At 39.5% G+C, this 19432-nt stretch overlaps 1 protein-coding gene and 1 pseudogene across 1 annotated transcript in view; both read left to right on the top strand.

Moving 5' to 3' along the window:
* Positions 1–790: 790 nt before the first annotated feature.
* The window catches only part of LOC146477685 (uncharacterized), a 33291-nt gene continuing 14649 nt past the window's right edge, over positions 791–19432 (top strand). Inside the window, exons 1-8 of the mRNA XM_085113122.1 lie at positions 791–1013; positions 4504–4817; positions 5651–5798; positions 6813–7079; positions 11410–11583; positions 12246–12500; positions 12940–13128; positions 17829–18136. Of these exons, the coding sequence (XP_084969248.1) occupies positions 947–1013; positions 4504–4817; positions 5651–5798; positions 6813–7079; positions 11410–11583; positions 12246–12500; positions 12940–13128; positions 17829–18136 (1722 nt within the window). The 5' untranslated portion in view covers positions 791–946. The remainder of the gene's footprint in view (positions 1014–4503; positions 4818–5650; positions 5799–6812; positions 7080–11409; positions 11584–12245; positions 12501–12939; positions 13129–17828; positions 18137–19432) is intronic.
* LOC146477686 (uncharacterized) lies at positions 8610–10338 on the top strand (annotated as a pseudogene).

Raw genomic sequence — 19432 nt, 5'->3', positions numbered from 1 at the left:
CGCGTTAATTTAGAATCTACCGCATTTCATTCATGGATCAAGACAGCCTTAGTTGTCAATACTTCATTATTACGCTGTAACTTCATTTATGCAAGTAGTCTCGTTATTGGAACTTATCGTTCTGTGAGTTCTCCCCTGTCAGAGGTTTCTTCATGTTGTTTTTTCTCCTCTGGCGAAGTTTATCAATAAAAAAATAATAATAATAATAAAGCTCGATGACGTCATCGGCGTTGTTTCCCCGCAAAATAATGAGATTCCCCCGAATAAAAGAAGAATAACTGGTGTGCCCTCTACTATAGATGGAACTCTTCATTTGTTGTGAAACAAGGAAGCATTCCTCTTAAAATAAAGATTTCCAGCAGCTGAAGAGAAATTATATAGATTTTGTCTTACGCCGGGCTGCTACGAGCTTTTTTGGTTCCTCAGTCAAAACTCGTAATAGCCTATCCTTGTCTCTCTCTAAAACGAGACCGAAATATTAAATTTTTTTAACAACAGTTTAATCGTCACATGCCGCAAAAGTCAACAGTCTTACGTTGGGGTGGGAAGGGAGGCGGTTTCTCAAGGAAATTAGCGACAGCTATCTTTTTCCTTACAGGGGATTGTAGACTATCCAACTTTATAAACAAGTTAAAATGGGAGGAGGTGGAGGGGGGGAGGGGAGGGGGTGCACGATTATGCGTCACGCAATGACTACTAAAAACGACTTTCTTATACAGTTAGTCGCTTCGCTTTATTCCGTTGCCAAATATTAAGATGGTTGCCATCTTGGAGGACATCTAGGGTCGTTTCACGCGTCACTCAACTGTCAAGAGTCTGCCGGTTATTAAGGCCTAACTGTTGAAGCGAATTATTTCGTCGGATGACTATTGCGGGAACAACCTCCGCCGAATTGTAGCCTCAGAAAACCTGGTGGTCTTAAAAGCCTGTGTTTTCCTGCCATGAAATGGTATTTCGTCAAAAACTCTATTTTGTAGCGGCTCTTCTCGCAGTCATACCTCATGTGGTAACAGGTAAGCAAAACTGCATTGATCTCAACGTTGGTCCAGCTTTAAATCGGAAAAGAACAAACACAAGCTTTTCTCTTTGCGCACCACGTAATGTTCGTGTGGACTGCTTGGCGTATTTCACTATTTTTTAATGTTTTATCGTTATAGTGTTTAAACAACCGTCCAAACAACTTAATACCGTAAATTTTCATGTTCTAATTTTTGATACTAGCTTTCTATGATGGCCTACAAGTTATCCATAAGGAATTATTTTAGTTATCTAATGCTTGGTGTTCGACTGTTACCTGTACTCTGTCAATCCGATTTGTTGATTCTCAGTTGCATGCTGCCAAGCATGAAAGTCTAAAACAAATCCGTCAGCTTACACGATACTAGCGCAAGCCGCTTTTTGAAACTTTTTTACTGCATATCTCTTTAGATGGCTCCGTTCCATATTGTGTCAGAAAGGCCACGTAGCTATGAATAGGGAAGTGATGATGCAAATATTTCTGCCTTCGATGCTTCATTTCAGCTTAAGCTTTAACTCTGCTTTATTTTACACTTTATCTGCATGATGCAAACTTCAGCAAGGTTTTTTTAAATGAAATTCAAAGACGTTTTCTGGCTATAGCCATCAATATGAACTTTTAAAATCGGACAATCTGACTTGGCGTGTAAAAATAGAAAGCAAGGAAGTTGTGCCTCAGGGGCTAATGTACTGAAATTATTCTAGATATTTGAAGGAATATTTTTGGTATTTACGATCGCAGAAATACAGGTTTTTCTCAAAGAGGCAGTGGCTCAGCGATATTTTGACGGACAAATGGTTTTTGAAATAAATAAGTTACCGTATCTGGATTACGTTTTTGGGAACTTATGCTGGTTTTAAGACATAAAAGACAATTACAGGCGACGAAAACCCTTGTTTCAACCATTCGTCTATTGAGAGTATTAAAAGGTAAGAATAATTTCCATTGGCCACTAACAACGTAAATGAAAAGATCCTCTCTTGAAAAAGTTCATTATTCATCTGAGTTTTCACCCGGATGCTAGCAGCTGTTAATGTCAGGTTTCCCGGTGTTTTTCCCGACTAAAATTTGACAGTAATTGTATTAAAACTATATTTTTTCTTCATTCTGTTAACTCAAAACCAAATGTACAGAATCGAATACCTCAGCATCATACATTTCTACTGTCCGTTGAAAAAACTTTGGCTTTTGTGTACGTTGTTCACCACCGTGGCTCGCCTGTTACTAAATTCCGGACAAAAAAACTAAATAAATAAATGAAATAAAATAAACTCAGGGTGAAAGGGACAAAATTAAACTCTTTTACGTTCCACTACTTTCCACGAGAAGCAGGTATACAGAATAATCTAAGTAGGCCGGAGTGTACGGACATTTCATGTTCTTCTACATTACGTAAATAGTCCTTGTCACGGTTTTCGACGCCATTTTGACGAGTAGGCAAACACGTCTTAAAATAAACGTGTTTGTATCGAAATCCGATGTCAAATAATTACATGTATCATAAAACATGCTTCTGAAAAATTCGTGAATTGGAAACTTTTGGCACTAGGAAAAGGATTTTAAGAAAAAAAAAATAGAGGGAGGTAGCTGTGCCAGAAAGCGGCCAGTCGTGTTTTGAACTTTCATACATTTCCGTGTATTTTTTTTCCCGCGAACTCTTTTTAGTGGCAGTTCACGGCTGCTTCTTTATACAGACAAATGTATGGAAATGTCAAAACGCAGCTAGATACTTTCTAGCACAGCTACATTCCTCAGTTCTTTTCTGTAAAATCCTTTGTCGCATAGTGCCAAAAGTTTCCAATTCATGAATTTTTCAGAAGCGATGTTTTATGAAAATTATTTGACATCGGATTTCCATACAAACACGGTTATTTTAAGACGTGTTTGGCTACTCGTCAAAATGGCGTCGAAAACCGTGATAAGGCCTATTGTGCTATCATCTCTTGACTGGCCAGATGTTTTTAAGGGGAAATTAGGCAGGAAAATAACAGAATACACTGAAAATCAACCTAGTAAGCTAAAGCATTTTCAAAAGGAACACAAGTGACTCTTTCTTCGCCTAAAACAAATTTATTCTGGAAAAAGTACGAATTTAGTAAGCCATCTCGCGTCATAAGCTCTTCTTTGAGAGATAAGAATGATAGAGTTGTTTTCAATTGACTGTCGAAAGTAATTTCGCGTTTGCTTTGGTTTTGCTTTACTGCACTCTGTGATGGGTTAACAAAACTTGCGCCATTTTCTCAACCAATGAATACATCTATTCGAGCGAAATATTGTTGGGAATAGCGAAGTTTCGAGATTGCTTATCGAAAGTTCCAAAACCAATCGTGCCTTGCTCGCACGCGTTTGGCGCTTGGCTCCGGTCATATGTATTTGCTTCAAATTCTGATTGGTTCATTGCGTTGTTCGCGCCTATTGTGATTGGCCAGAGTGATTACTTTTGTTTTGGTTTACCAAATGCAATTGAAAACTACGCTAATAATGCTTTCTTAATTCCTGATTAAGCCTGTCACCTCAACCTCGAGTCAAAACTGAACTGCGAGTTTTCGCCTCACCTGTTGCCTGTTATACCAGTCACAATCCACTTCTCGCAACACCAAATGGCACATGGTAAATAGGCCGAAATAGTAGAGTAATCAAGATGAATTGTGAACACCATTATTCAGTGTACCATATTTTTGGCTATAGTGTGGGCTATCAGCACGTGCATTTGTAGAATAGGAACCGTACAATAACACGACGGCGACGGTAACAAGAACTGGTAAAAAAAAGGTTTTATGAGCAAAACATTTGCTGTGCACGTGTATTAAAAAAATATATTAGTAGATTTCTTCGACGTCCTCTGCAAGACAACGACCTGACAAAACCTATTGCATGTAGAACGTGGGCACTAGACGGTGAAATTTTCTGTTTCTTTGTAGACTTGAACGCCTTTGCTACTAATCGTGTTCCTGTATTTTTCGTTCACATTCTGGACGTTTAATGGGTTGGAGTAATCACAAGGTAGTACCAGAGAAGTGAATATTTATTTCTAACCGACGTTTTCATTTGCGTCGCTTTCTTACTTTCGTAGGGTGCCCAACGTCTAATTAGTCCCTCTACCTATTAACCCCCTCCCACTCCCCCCTGCCCGCCCCGCTAATCATTCTCCTTTGTTAGACCTAACATTAATACGTCCTCGGAAGAGCAAAACAGAAGGAGCTGAGTATGCTTATGTTATTAGATGTTGTTCTCATTGCTGTTATCACTAGAAGTCCATGTTTAGGTTTTTGTCAGATCAGAAGAATAATTTTTATTTGGAGGAATATTCTAAAGATGAATAAAGAATATTTTAAAGAGGAAGTCGTGGAATGATAAGATCTGGCCTCAATAAGTGACAGGAATTCGCGAATAAGGGCATGATCAGACCCCTCTGACTATACTGACCATAAAAATGAGCGAGGTGGAACCTATTAACTCAAACATTTTGTCTTGGTTTATGGCAGGCTACTGTACTGATCTGGATCTTGGGTTGCAGAGTGGTTCAATTCCAGATGACAGCATAACAGCTTCCTCTGAACTTAATATCAGCACACCAGCCAAGAATGGCCGATTGAACTACACAACAGGATCATCATGGTGTGCGTCCACAAATGACAGTAATCCATATCTACAGATTGATCTACAGACACTTCATATCATCTGTGCTGTGTCAACTCAGGGACATTTCCAAGCAGAAGATTGGGTAAAGACATACACCTTACAGTCATCCAGAGATGGTAAAACGTGGACAAATTATGAAGATAGTGGTTTAGTTAAGGTGAGCTTCAGGAAACAGGAAACGCAACTACTGCTTCTAGAGGACATACTTAAAACTGGGAAAGCCATTTGGGTTTCATACGCACAAACTATCTTAAGGGGGTAGTTTTGGCTATATAATGGATAGCTTACAAATTCTTGTGATACTCCGGTCTCGTTACAACGCTCAAAAAAGTTAGCGTGTATTCTTTTGTATCCTCAAGTTAGCGAAAGAGATAACTTAACTTATCAGAGTCACTTAACCCTTTCAGCCCTAACAGTGATCAGCATGAAATTTCTCCTTGTAATATCAACTGAATGCTTCTTCAACCCCTGAGGTCTTGAGAATTAAGCATATGATTACTCAGGGTGAATTTTTGATATTTTTATAACTTCTCCACATTACTTTTATGAGAAAAAATATGGGGACAATAAAGAAGAAATTTTCCTTTGATATTAGGGGTTAGAGGGTTAAATGCAATTGCCAATTACAACTATCTACAACAGGATAGCGATAATAATTTCAACAATCTCTACTGAAGGGTTGATGTCAATTAAAGAAAAGCTGAACTTAAAAATCTGGCAAGACGTTTGGACAATCCAAACAGCTGTGAGGATAATAGAGTGGATGGCAAAAAACTATTAACAAGGTTCAAAAAATAATTGAAAAGATAACATTCATTTAATTATAATTATAAAAGGTAAAACTTCCTGTAGATTGCAGTTAAATTTGACAAGGATTAGAATTCTACGTATAAATCAGAAATATATAAATTAACTGAAAAGAAAAATGCTGCCAGAAGACAAATTCAAGAAAATCATCATGTTTTGTTTATTTTTTTCCCCAAATTTTAGTTTTTCCAAGGAAATAGTGACAGGAATACCGAGAATAAGAATTTAATTTGGGATGGAATCTTAACAAGATGGCTGCGATTTGTGGGAAAAACAAGCCACAACAAGTTCTGTATGAGGACAGAGGTTTTTGGAGTGAAACAAAAACCAGGTAAAATAACAATAGTACTTCTCCGGGTTTTGTTCCCGTCAATGACGGTTTGAAACAAAAAAAATGCAAAATAATTTTTCGTAGCTTTGAATTCGTACGGTATGTATACTTAATTTTCTATTTGGTGTTGAGTTATAGACAGATATGAGACAATTGAAGAAGATCCATAATTTTAAGACATATTCATTACGTAGCAATTTTTGTAAAAGTGGGTTTATAACAATTACTTGAGAATGTTGAAAGATGTTATAGGAGGATTTGCTACACTTTAATTTTAACATACAATAGCCTTCTTTTCCGTAAGCATGCAACATCATCACATAGAAGATACACCTTGACTAACTAGAAAAGTTAAATTTCAGTACAAATTATAGTTGCCTTAGTATTTTGTAAAATGTTACCTTTCTTTGAATCAAGGATAGCAATAGCAAGTACATCAAAGATGAATAAAACAGTTAAAATATACAATAAACAGCGGACTAAACACGCGCGGAGGTGTGATCGTTAGTTTGTCGAGCTTTCGATCGGGTGGTCGGAAGATCAGATCGCGAGGGTGGTTGGTTCGAGGCTAAGGTTGGTTCGTTGCTGTGCAAATTCCTTAGACAAGAAACTTTGTTTCTCGTTGTCTTTCTTCACTCAGGTGCGTGAATGGGTACTGGCGACATACATAGTTATTCTTCTCTCCTATTTGACCGCCACTTCTCCCACCCGACCCTCTCACACACCACTGTTTAATCGGAAGGCTACCATTTTTGTAGTTTTGTGATACATTAAAAGAAGAACAAACTGAAAGCTACAATTTTACTGAACATGTTCACTAAAAATAAGTAAGATCGTCGCCACACCTTTTTCATAACTTGGGGAATTGGTTCTTGTATTTCGCAAAAGTTTGAGACTCACTAATAATGCTGCTTTTGAATACTATTAAATGTCACCATACACATTTGAAACGAATTAAAAATATTACTAAAGTTGACGTACTCCAGTTAAAATGCTGTCTGACTTTTAACACAGAAAACCTTGCTTTTGGCAAGCGCACATTCCAGTCTTCGACCTATAGTGACAGATACGCCAGTGGTACATCAGACAAAGCAGTGGATGGAAATTCTGACACAAATTTTAACAATGGACACTGTTCACACACTCTGCAAAACAATCCCAGTTGGTGGCGAGTGGACCTGGGCTCAGATTACGTGCCAGTATTCGAAGTGCGCATAGTCAATAGGCTTTCAAAGGCCCTGCTACCGGAGTTGCGAAATGTGGACTACATGGTAACATTAGGTAAACACCTTGCAGTAATCTGTTTAGCCAAAATTGAGTAACATAGTTATTAAAACAAGATTTAAACTAAGAAAGGAAGTCTATAATAAGATTAAACTACAAAAGATGAATTGAGCTATATTATAGACCTCTAGTGTCAGTGGGTTGTTCAACATCGAAATTGTTTAACATGAAGCCATGTAAGAGAACGGTCGTGGTTTAGAGTTGGAGGGCTTGGTGCAAACTAGGGGAGAGTCAATTATTTTTATACAGGGAAAAAGGGGGATGGGGGCACGCAAGTTTATGAAGGCATAAAATGATTCTTTGTTGTACCAGTACTCTCTAAATAAACGATAGAAAGAGGAACTTTAAACAACAGAAATCAACAAACGTTTACGTCCACTCGATCTCGGAATCAAAAATAAATTTGCTTCCTATTTAAACTGGTAACCATACTAACTACTTAAATGCAGTTTGAATCGAATGAATCACAAATTTATATTATGTATAGCTACCTGCTTGAGTCTAACTGCAAAGTCCTCATAACACTGAAGCTTGTCATATAGCGGCTTACTCTTTGTTGTCAAAGTTCTCGAGTTTTCCTGCGCAGCTTGGAGTTTGGTATGTTTGCCACATGTTCAAGAGCCACGTGTAGTGAAGGAGAGATTCTCCTGATGTTTTCGAGGTTGTATCCGGGATTATCCGTAGACCTTGAATTGCGACGCGGTTCATTTTGGCAAACTGGTTGCAGAAAAATGGAGAGCATAGATTCAACCCAAATTGTAGCCTGCTCAGCAGTTTTGCACGCACTTGTTGCACCACACTACTGAGTTTGATCTTTCGACCTACAGTTAATCCAATGAGTCCCCGAGAGCAGATTTTGTTTTCCTTATGTTACTGCTTATGAGCTTGGTCATGCTCCGTCTTGTCTTGTGTCTATTATAGACCTCCTCTCCAAGGTATGTGGCTTGCATTTCTTTTTCTTGCATCATCGGTTGGCCCTCATAGGTCGGTGGGAACAGCTCTCGTTTGGCCTGAAAGAGTAAAACCAGATTGCAAAAAATTTTAGCTGTCCGCCGAGAGAAGCGACAGCCGGAGATACTATGCGTCTAATTTCGCAGGCTATGTCTAGCGCGATCTCCCATTTTCTTACCAGGGATAACGCTTAGTAGGAATTTCATGCGTTCACCTAACACTTTAATTATAATCTACACTACACTTTTAATTCTCTGCTCCATCATTCATGACCTTAGTGCTAGCGGCGCAGCATTCATGTTTAACTGACAAAGGAAGATTTGGCAATAAATGTCGACAATAAATGCTTAGGAAGTGAAAGAGTCATGAGAAATTGAACATGCCGTGCTCTGTTTTACACCAACGCTTACACACTCTAAATAATGACTGGTCTCCAGACAAGATTTAGGAGAAGCTGAACTATTATATCTAATTTACCGAATTTAAAATTTTACTTGAATCAATAGGTCAAAAGGATTGAATTTTGCCGATTATAACGTAGCGCGCGTGCTTCCCTATCTAATTCCTATAGGCGTCATCATGGTACATTTCTCAACATACGCATGGCCATGCATCCATCTGATGACGTGTGCAACTTGCAGACAAACTCGGGTTTCCGTCGCTTAAAGTTGTTACAAAGTTTCCCCGGAAATGGAACTAGAAAATAATGAAGAACTACCCGACTTTTCTCTTGAAATGGAGTTTGTACCACGCAAAGAGAAAAGCAAAAGCAGTAAAAATAAGCCGGCGCGTTTTCCAAATTAAACAGAGCCCGAGCTGCAGAAAATTCTCGCGGAAAGGCATACCGCTCGCACTAAGAAAACCACAAATTGGTCTGCGGCAACATTCAAAGGTAACTATCACTGTTTCTTATGTTTCTTCACGCTAATGAAAACAAGCAGTTACTTACAGAGTCAGTAGCAAAATTATTTAAACAAAATAATCCGAGAAGGAATCATTTCCTTGCTACAGTGTATTTGACTAATTACGCAACAACAACAACAACAACAACAACAACAACAACAAGTACAGTACTTGACAACTTGTATCTAAGCTGAAATATTTATTCAGACACGGTTACAAAAATCTTCACGCATTGTCTATAAACTAAATGGTATTAACATTTTTTTTAGCTCGGTGCACTGAGAGAAAAATACTAACGCCACTATAGAAAATAGGACACTTTCTCAACTGGATACAAACCTTCGCAGATTTTACGCAGAGGCCAGGAATAAATCAGGAGAAGTCTATAGTAAGTCTACACTCCTCGGTTTTCCCCAGTTAGTGGAAAGATATTTGAATGCACCGCCACTAAACAAAGGCCAAAAGCTCTCATCCCACCCGAGGTTTAAAAGATCAAGCGAGATGCTGAATGCACAAGTTGTTAACCTGAAGCGTCAGGGGAAAGAAAACGTAAAGCACAAGCCGGCAATTGAAAACGAAGATTTGGTGCGGCTGAAATCCTCACAGGTTCTTGCACTGAGCAACCCACCCGCCCTGTCTACGAAATGTATGGTTCCATGTGGTTCTCTTTTTTGTAGAAGAGGTCGGGAGGGACAGAGACAGCTCAAACCGACCAGCTTCAAGTTTGAAGCCGACCCAACTGGCCGAAACTACGTGACGATGGCACATGGCGAGGCTACAAAGAATCATTCCGGTGGAGTCTCTGACGTTTCCAGCAAAGAAACGTACGCCCGAATGTACGAAACAGAAGACCCGAACGACCGCTATAAGGTCTTGGAGCTGTACTTATCGAAGTTATATCCAAAGTGCGATTCGTTTTTTCAATATCCACGAAAAAATTGGAGTATCGGAGACAACGTATGGTATGAAGCGCGTCCCGTCGGAGTGAACTCGCTCGACTCCATGATGGGGAATATTTTTCAACGAAGCAGCATCTTTGTCACAAATCTACACGAACCATAGCATCAGAGCAACTGCCTCAACTCTGTGGTCTAACGCAGGGATCCTCAACAGACACATCATGGCGATCTCCGGCTACAGGAGTGAGCAAAGTCTTGAACATTACAACACGCGCCCATCTTCGTCCCAGCTTCGCAGTTGCAGTGAGGTTCTCTCAAGAAGCCTTGTGCCTGATTCATCTGAGTCTTCTACTACTGCTGTTTGCAGAGAAATTCAAAACAACAGTGTGGTCGTCGCTCAAGAGATGACGACAACAGCAAGTTCCCTGAGCTCGGTCTTCTCCAACTGTGCCGTGCACAACGTAAACATCGTTATGAAACCAAACTCCAGTTTCGACCTTTAACTTTGACTCGAACATTTGACAAAATTGAGTATTTTAACATTCTTTGGGCTTGGAAAAACGTTTGTCTACATTTGACTTTAAACATATTCAAAGAAGCAATTTTATTGACAATTTTGTGATGAAACGTTCTCGTTCACCAAACGTGCAAACAATCATTGTGGCGTGTTTTTAACCAGCCAGTAAGAATCTTTATTTTTCTGTACGCGCATTGAGAGAATTTTGTAATACATCACAAATAAACTTGTTTTCCGCGCACTACTTTCTTGTCACTATGTTATAAAAGAATTGGTTCATGCTTTAGCTGTGCGTATATCAATTTATGGATGCACTTCGGAAGTTTGGAGAGTACTCAAGAAGCAAGAGTTGCTCTCTACTACGCCTCGAGCAACTCTTACGCTTCTTTCGTGCTCTCCAAACTTCCCGCGTGCATCCATAACTCGATATACGCACGCTAAGCATGAACCAATTCTTAAATGTTGATTTTCAGCCAGACAAAACAAGGTTTACTCAGTTTTGCCAATCACCCCTTAGATCACGAGAAAATTCGGTAATATTCAGGCTTTCTTACTTCTTTTCCTATTATACTTCACGTGTGGTCATATTTTGTTTTTTCTACTTGCAACTCCACTAATTACTCCACTAATTTCATTTTCTTGATCTCCTTTAGTTGTCATCACGATTTGTTACCTATGGGGCATTTCTTTCCACCCCACTAATAAACTCAGACGCTTATGTGTTTAGGTTTATTGTGTTGTTTTGATTTTTATCCTATATTCAGTTAAACCTGCCACATACGTTGTCAGGTTTGCAATACAATTGTCAGTAGCCCACAGCTGTTAAGTTTTGTGCCCTTCGTTTATTTGCTGTTCCACCAAAGGACCGCGTTTGAGAGTTGTCTTCATACTAAGTCATCGATTGTGAGCCCTTTTACGCTCACACTGTCTTATCTGTAAGTAAATGAATAAATCCAAGATAAAACAATTTTGAGTAGCTGTTTAGGAAAACTGTGAATGTTTCAATACAGTAACTACTTTAATTTTAATCAATTGATGGTTGTTGTTTAAATGGCAGGTAACCGCCCAAATGTTGCATACAATCCTTCGTGTGTGGGGCTGTACAGTTTTACTGATTTTATAGCATCAGCTGTATGTTACAACAATCCATTGAGGACTGGAAGATATGTTGGTATCAGGACCACACAGAGACAGATCCTTCAGCTATGCGAGGTGGAAATTTACTCACGAGGTAATTTAACATAAATTACCGTATTGATTCGATTAACAGACCTGGGTGCTTATTTCACACTGGGCCCATGATCGAGGTGGGCGCTTATTATTTTGCCAACATTTCACTCAGCGAGGACATTTTTAGAGAATAACAAAACAAGGGATAACAAGTTTATTTGGTTTCAACTAGGCAAAACAAAGTGCAAAAGCTAACATGAACAAGACATAACCAATATAACAGTGTATTGAATACGGTAACCGTAACTAAAACCAAGTTTAGAAAACAATTGACACTCCTCTTACTTCACGCTGGGCTAGTACAGGAATGTTTTTTGTTGGGATTGGATGGAGTAGGGTGCTTGTTAACTTTTGAGCTTTCAGGGTGGCGCTTATTCAAGGTGGGCGGTTAATCGAATAAATACGGTAAGTCGACAACGATACCATGAACTTTTTTTCAGCAGTTAATTTTCCCCCATCTTCCACTTTTACTTAGACGGAGAAAACGAAACAATCTATATGTGAGAAGGACGATGATACTTGTTCCAAAAAAATGAATCTGAGCTCTCCCCAAGAAATCGAAAATGTTGAAGTCTTAGGTTTTTCGAATAAATGCCAACCAAAGCAGCGCTATGTATCGTTATTGATAAGTAAATAATTTAGATTATCGCTTTTTCATTTAAGAGAATTTGGCGTTTGGAAAGTCAACCAATCAGTCACGTTCTAGACACTATGGCAGATGGGTAAGTAAGAAAGCAGTGGATGGAATCAGCTCCACGATCTTCCGTCGGGGCTCTTGTTCCTCCACGGGTCCTATTGGGACTACACCTTGGTGGAGAGTGGACTTGGGACGAGTAGAGCCTGTGAGTGAGGTATACATTGTGAATAGAGGAGACAAATGCTGTGGATATCGATTGAGTGCATTTCAGATCAGAGTAGGTAGGTTGCACTTGCAGCACAGTTTTCCACCTTTTATGCTCAACAGAATAGCGCCCTGTAGAAATGGTACATATTTTCAGAGTGCTGTTGAAATGAAATTTTGCACTCGGCACCACGTGATATCGAATTCTGTATATGGCATTCCATCTGCTATTTCCTGTGACAGTCGGCAAAAAGCGCAGTGAAGCCAAAGTTCTGACTGCGAGAACGATGGCGTTTCTTGACTAAAAATTGATACTTCCGCATATAACACACAGCCTGAGTTTGGGAAGAAGCTCGACGTTGACGCATTTAGTCTGTCAACTATCAAAGCTCGTTTCACACTCGATATGCTCAAGAACGTGAAAAATAATTACATAACTAAAGTAAATGCACTTCTACCAAAAAAATAACATGGCGATGTGGAAAAATTAAATTAAAATCTTACCTTACCTTACAGGCTCAATATCACGCGGTGGAGGTGTGGCTAATCCTAGGTGCGGCATTAGCCTTAGTTACAGTGTCCCTCAAGGGGAAGGAGCATCCTTTTTCTGCCGCCCGAGTTTGTACGGAAGATATGTGACCATTAAGAGCCTCCTGAATTCTCCTCTAGCGCTCTGTGAAGTTGAAGTGTATTCGGCACGGAGAGGTATGATCATAGAAACGTGCATATTGCGCTTTATTATTATTATTATTATTATTATTATTATTATTATTATTATTATTATTATTATTATTATTATTATTAGATTTCACCACCGGGTTGATTAAAAATGTCGCCTTTAAAGTGCACCTAACAGTAGATTTTTTTATTCGACGAAATAAATCTACTTTCTTTCTAAAGTGTTCCAGCGAAAAAATTTTTTGATTTGGTTGAATCCTCGATTTTCGGTGCTTCAGCGAAGGTTTGAAAATCGCGCCATTTTTGTTGCGCGGCCGTGTTTTGGTGGGGAATGGATCGAGCAGCTCTGTGACGTCACGCCAGGGACGAAGGATCGTTCGCTTTCCAGTCTTTCTACTCATGTTTTGCAATTACATCAGTGATTACATGACCCAATATGCCTTCCCGATGTGTTGTTGGAGGCTGTGGTAACGAACCAAATCTAGAAAAGGGGATAGGTCTCCATTTACTGCCATATTATGGTGACGATCGTCCCGTTACCTTGAAGAGACAGAAACGATGGGTGCAAAACTCAAGCGAGTGAAGTGGGAACCGACGGAATATTCTCACATTTGCTCGGCTCATTTTGAGAAGGACTGTTTCACAAGACAGTTGCACAATTTACCTGGCCAAGTAAAACCATCCTGGCCACATTTAATAAAAGATGAGATGGGATTCACTGTCTGGCCAACAATTCATGCCGTTGGAGCCCCAGTCGATGTGCCTCAGTCTGACCGAAGCAATAGGAAGGTGAGAAAATCTTCGATTCTTTGTATATTATCCAATGTTGTGAAACCAATTTCTTCCCTTCATTCGATCATTTCGTCTTACATTCGTTTCTATAGGTCTTAAAACACTTGTAGTGTTTAGGAAAAGATGTATTGCTGTGTGCTATATATTAAAAAAAAACGTTTTTAAGCTTCAAAACATTAGAGGAAATGTCGGTGCGGGCGAATTTTTCGAAAGCGCTTAAAGACGTCATAACTTTGAAAAAATATTTTGGCTTCAATTCGCTTGGCAGAGTAAAAAGAAAGCATCCAGCAATTAACTCAATTGTTTTAGTATTCAGATCAAACAGTGTTAGCGAAGTAGAATCGGAATTATAACAGAAATCGCCGAGCGCGTTGTTTGTGTCCGCGACTCGCTAAGCCAAAAATAATTCAGAACAAACAGAATTATCACACTCGAAAATTCATATCTCTGCGAATTCGTGTTCAAATGGTTTTATTTTGGTCTCTTTCGAAAGCTTAAGACATGTACTAGATAGAAAAAGGAACATTCCTGATGCGATGTATAAAAGAAAACTGCTTTTAACCTTGTAAACACGAGAGGAAATGTCACAACGGGCGAATTTTTCGAAAGCGCTTAGGGATTTCGTAACTTTGAAGTATTATTTTGACTTCAATTCCTTTCGCCGACTAAATAGAAATCACCTAGTAAATAACTTAACTGTTCTAGTATACAGATCAAACAGTCTTAGCGAAGTAGAATCGAAATTGTAAAAGAAATCGCAGAGCGCGCTTTTTGTGTTCGTCCCTCGCGAACGCAAAATTAATTCACAACAAACAGAACTATCACACTCGAAAATTCATGTCTGCGAATTCGTGTCCAAATGGTTTCATCTTGGTCTCTTTTGAAAGCTTAACAATTGCAGTATTTAGAAAAGGATTTATTGCTGATGTGCAGTATTAAAAAAAAAACCGCTCCAAAACATCAGAGGAAATGTCGCTGCGGGCGAATTTTCGACAAGCGCTTAAGCATAATACTTCATAACTTCGAAAAATTATTTTGACTTCCATTCGTTTCGCACAGTAAAATTAAGGCATCCAGCAATTAACTGAAATGTTCTACTATACAGATCAAACAGTGTTAGCGAAGTAGAATGGAAATTGTAAGAAAAATCACCAAGCGCGCTGTTTGTGTTCGCACCTCGCGAACGCAAAATTTTTTCACAACAAACAGAACTATCACACTCAAAAATTCAGATCTCTGTGAATTCCTGTCCAAATGGTTTCATTTTGGTCTCTTTCGAAAGCTTAACAATTGTAGTGTTTAGAAAAAGAAGTATTGCTGACGAAACAATATAAAGTGTTTCGTATCTGGCTGTCCATTCCGGGTCGGCACGCGGCTCATCCGTATAAAAACAGCTCTTCTTCGAGGTCGCTGTTATCAAATGGGTTTGCGCTTGCTGAAGCTTCTTGTCGATAAGCGTCCATTTCGATTTCGAAGATGTAATTCACTTCGGAGTCATCCGAATCTTCTAAATCCTCCTCGATCTCCTCAGACTCTTCGGACTCCTCGGGCTCCTTGGACTCTTCTGATAACCGTAAAGAAGAAGACGAACACATTCTGAAACGAACTATGTGGAGTAAATCGCAAAGAAATAAACCGAAAATGAGACGCAATCGATATCGCGTGGTCCCTGGCGTGACGTCATAACCGCTCGTCCCAGGCTTCCTAAAACGCGGTGGTGCAACAACACAGTCCCAACTTCAAAAGCGCATAGAAAATCGAGGATTCAACCAATTCAAAATATTTTTTCGCTGGAACAGTTTAGAAAGAAAGTAGATTTATTTCGCCGAATAAAAATATCTGCTGTTAGGTGCACTTTAAAGAAAGAATCATCTTGTCTATTTTCTTCGCCGAAGGCAAAGCAAGAGACGGCTAAATGTGAAAGTAGCAGTTCAACTCGATAAAAGCGACAGGCACTCATTCTACGATATAGAAAGGCAAGATAGGCTTGCGGAATAATAAAGCGATCATTTTATCGAGCGAATCGTTGGCTGCAGAGAGCGCGCACAGCTTATAAATTTGTTTCAGGAGTGCCAAGAGGAAAATAACAGCACTCCGCTCTTTTTATTTGTTCTTTGAATTCTGATTTGTAAAAAAGGTCGTCCTTCGGCAGGCTGTATTTCTCGGCCATGAGAAAAAGTAAAGTTTTCACACGGATAGTTACAGACAGCATGTGTTTCCTTTTGGGTCAACTGCTGATTGCTGTTGAGTCTGTCACATTTTTATACTTTGCAGCGAGACCATTGGATACCTTGTCCGTATTCGTTTTCATATACATTACTATCAATCAGATGACCTTTCACTCTAATTTGTTTGATATTTCTCGACTTTCACCTCTTCACTAACCTGATCTAAAATACTAAACACAAACAAAAAAACCAACAACAAAAAAGAACAAAATGTTTACTGATTATTGATAAATTTATAGAATAAAAAATTGAAAAATTGTCAAATACTTGTGAATTGTTCGTGGCTAGTCTGACGCGGCGTTTTGTCTCGGCCAAGAGACTCTTCAGAGACGTTTAGAATTTGTAGGCAAACTCGTTGAGCATCACGCTCCAAGTCCCGTTCGCAAATTCAAGATGTTAGTAGTCTGGCCCTCTATCCCAACCGCACGTAAACGAGTTGAAATTTATACAATAAAGAATTGAAAAAGTATTTGACAATTTTTCAATTCTTTATTGTATAAATTTCAACTCGTGTACGTGCGGTTGGGAATCATTCTGCGATAGAGGGCCAGACTGCTAACATCTTGAATTTGCGAACGGGACTTGGAGCGTGATGCTCAACGAGTTTGCCTACAAATTCTAAAGGTCTCTGAAGAGTCTCTTGGCCGAGACGAAACGCCGCATCAGACTAGCCACGAACAATTCACAAGTATTGATAAATTTGGTCGCGAAATTATGTCCGTCAAAGATTTCATGCTCGTCTAATGTTGACTGGTGGCAGAATTGACAGAATTGGATTAACTCTAATCATCGTAGGGCGGAAATCACTCGGAGGGGGGTCTTTGCGGCGGGTGTTCTCTCTCCCCTCTCCCCTCTCCCCTCTTCCCTCTCCCCACTCCCCTCTCCCCTCTCCCCTCTCCCAGGTCCCCTTTTTTATCTTACTTTTTCTCGTTCCTCTACCCCTCTCCACTATTCAGGCTACTGGTATAATGAAACTGCTCCTTGTCACCACAGTTGTGTTTGTCATACCTGTTATCCAACGATTGCTTAAAAGAAAGTTGATCTCTCCCTGGAGGAAACTTGCTATACGCCAAGGTGTCGGTAACCTCATTACTGCCAAAATTCTGCTTTTCCATGTTTGTCGGAATTAAATTCCGGCGGGTTGTCCGTGCATTATATATGGGTTCCAAGTCGATAAATCTCGACCAATTTGGATGAAACAGTGTTTGCGAATTTAATGTGCTCTTTGCCTTTAGTACGTGTTTGCTCAAACTTAAACTGCTTATTAAAGAGACAGTTTTGTTGGGAACCTAATACTGCCCAGATAGTTTTCTCGTGGACTTGAAGCGCGATTTATAACACGTTTTGAATAAAACTCCTGTAATATTCAGCCTTTTCCACGAAATGAACCACATAGGGTTTATGCCAAAAACAACGAACGCTTCTGCAGTACGCGCGAAACCGGTTCCTAAAGGATAACTGACACCTTAAGAAAGATGCAGTCATTGACGTTATTAAAGATGTTAGTCTCGAGATTGCCCACGTAAGGTTTGAGATAAGACCAGGGCCTTCCTCTCCATCCATTACTGGAGTTTGAAGCCTCTTCCACAGACGACCACTTGTCCCAGTCCTCCACCTTTTTGGTCGTTTCCCTCTTGACCTTTTTCCTTTCCTAAGTCATTCCAATATCTAAGAAATGTAACGAAGTTATTACGTAAATTATTTCAGCTTGCCAAATTCAAGCACTCGGTGTGGCAAGCAATTACGAGTTTCCAAGCGACAGCTTTTCAGCCTCGTCCTCAAGATTTAGTTATGGACCCGATATGGCTCGGCTTAATGGGAATAGCGCGTGGTTTTCCAGCACTGACAGTAGTATTGATGACTATTTACAAATCAACCTCTACTACGAGTTTATCATCTGTGCTGTAGCTACTCAAGGGAGTCCGAGTTACGATAATTGGACAACAAAATACAAGTTGATTTTATCACTGAACAACCGAAACTGGATCACCTACAAAGAGAATGGAACGGATAAGGTTTGTAATAAACTAATAAACTCCCCCCACCCCCCCCCCCCCCTTCTTCCAACAATCACAAACACGCATTAACAACAAGTGGCAAGAGGAGGTTATGTGGTCAAGTGGTTAAGGCGCCTTACTTATAATCCGCAGTTGAAGTCCTCTTCAAATTGCTTCGATTTTTTTCACGGTGGCCCCCCGTTTTCAGATCTAAGACCACCCTATATAAATACCCAACTCGTCTGCCTCCCGACAATCAGGACTTTTAACAAATGTTATGCTCAGTTTGTACTATTTCTCTCAGTGATTTATATGGTGTCCCCAGTTAGCACCGCATTGTTTAATACTTCGGTACTTAAATAAAAAATAAATGGCAAAACAATCGAACAACGAATGTCAACCTTTTTTTGAACGGTATTATCATTTCGTTCGAAGGTTTTTGCTGTATTCTACTTGACTAGTTGCGCGAGAGAAGTTTTATTTCGTGCTAAGGTCAAGTAAGAGTTACGAATCTACTTTGATCAAGATGAAATATAAGCATGGAGAGTTTTAAAAACCGTTTTGCTCAAGAGTATACAGATAAAATGAAATTTACTGCTTGTTCTAATAATTAAGCAAGAAACTGGCCTGGTTAAAATTGTATTTGCTCCTCGTGAACGCATTGCGATGGTGAGTGCTGAGTGATCATGATCATTGAGTGAGTAACAGTAACAGTAACAGTAAAAAAGCGAGCTGTTCATCTAGTTACTTTAAAAGTGTTCAATGTTAACTCTTATCACAAATTAACTGAAACAAACGGAATGCAACATAGGTCTATATAATGATCTAAACACTGTAAAACATCTTGATCAGAGATTTGAAGATCTCTGCTTGCGCGCTCGATCGATCGCTCGCTTACTCTTTCAATAACTTTTTGTTACTTGGAGACTCTCTTGAACGGTATGCTTTGTGAGCGCAGTTGTTTTTAAGATCGATCAGTAATGACAGTTTATGTGTGAGACAATGGCGAACAGTATATTGGATTAAAATGTTTCCGTAGAAAAGGGTCGAATTAAGGTTAGCTGCTGCAGGGAAACAATCATTGGCGTGTGGTTAGTTCATGTTTTTGGTATATGAAGGATTTTTAAAAAACGTGAACTGATTCGATTGAAATTGTGAGGCTGCTGTTCACCAAAGTGATCGAATATCGAAGCCGAGCTTCAAGAAGCCTTACACTTGAGACGTGGAGCAAGGAGAACCAGATAGGACTTGTTGCACTTGCAATCCCTTGTAAAATCAAGTAAAAGAAATGGTGATGGCTATGATTGCCCTTGC

This window comes from Pavona decussata, unplaced genomic scaffold (genome assembly GCF_977016875.1).
Source record: "Pavona decussata unplaced genomic scaffold, jaPavDecu1.1 SCAFFOLD_69, whole genome shotgun sequence".
Classification (NCBI taxonomy): Eukaryota; Metazoa; Cnidaria; class Anthozoa; order Scleractinia; family Agariciidae; genus Pavona; species Pavona decussata.
The sequence above is the reverse complement of the archived record's forward strand: the minus strand, read 5'-3'. Positions and strand labels throughout refer to the sequence as shown.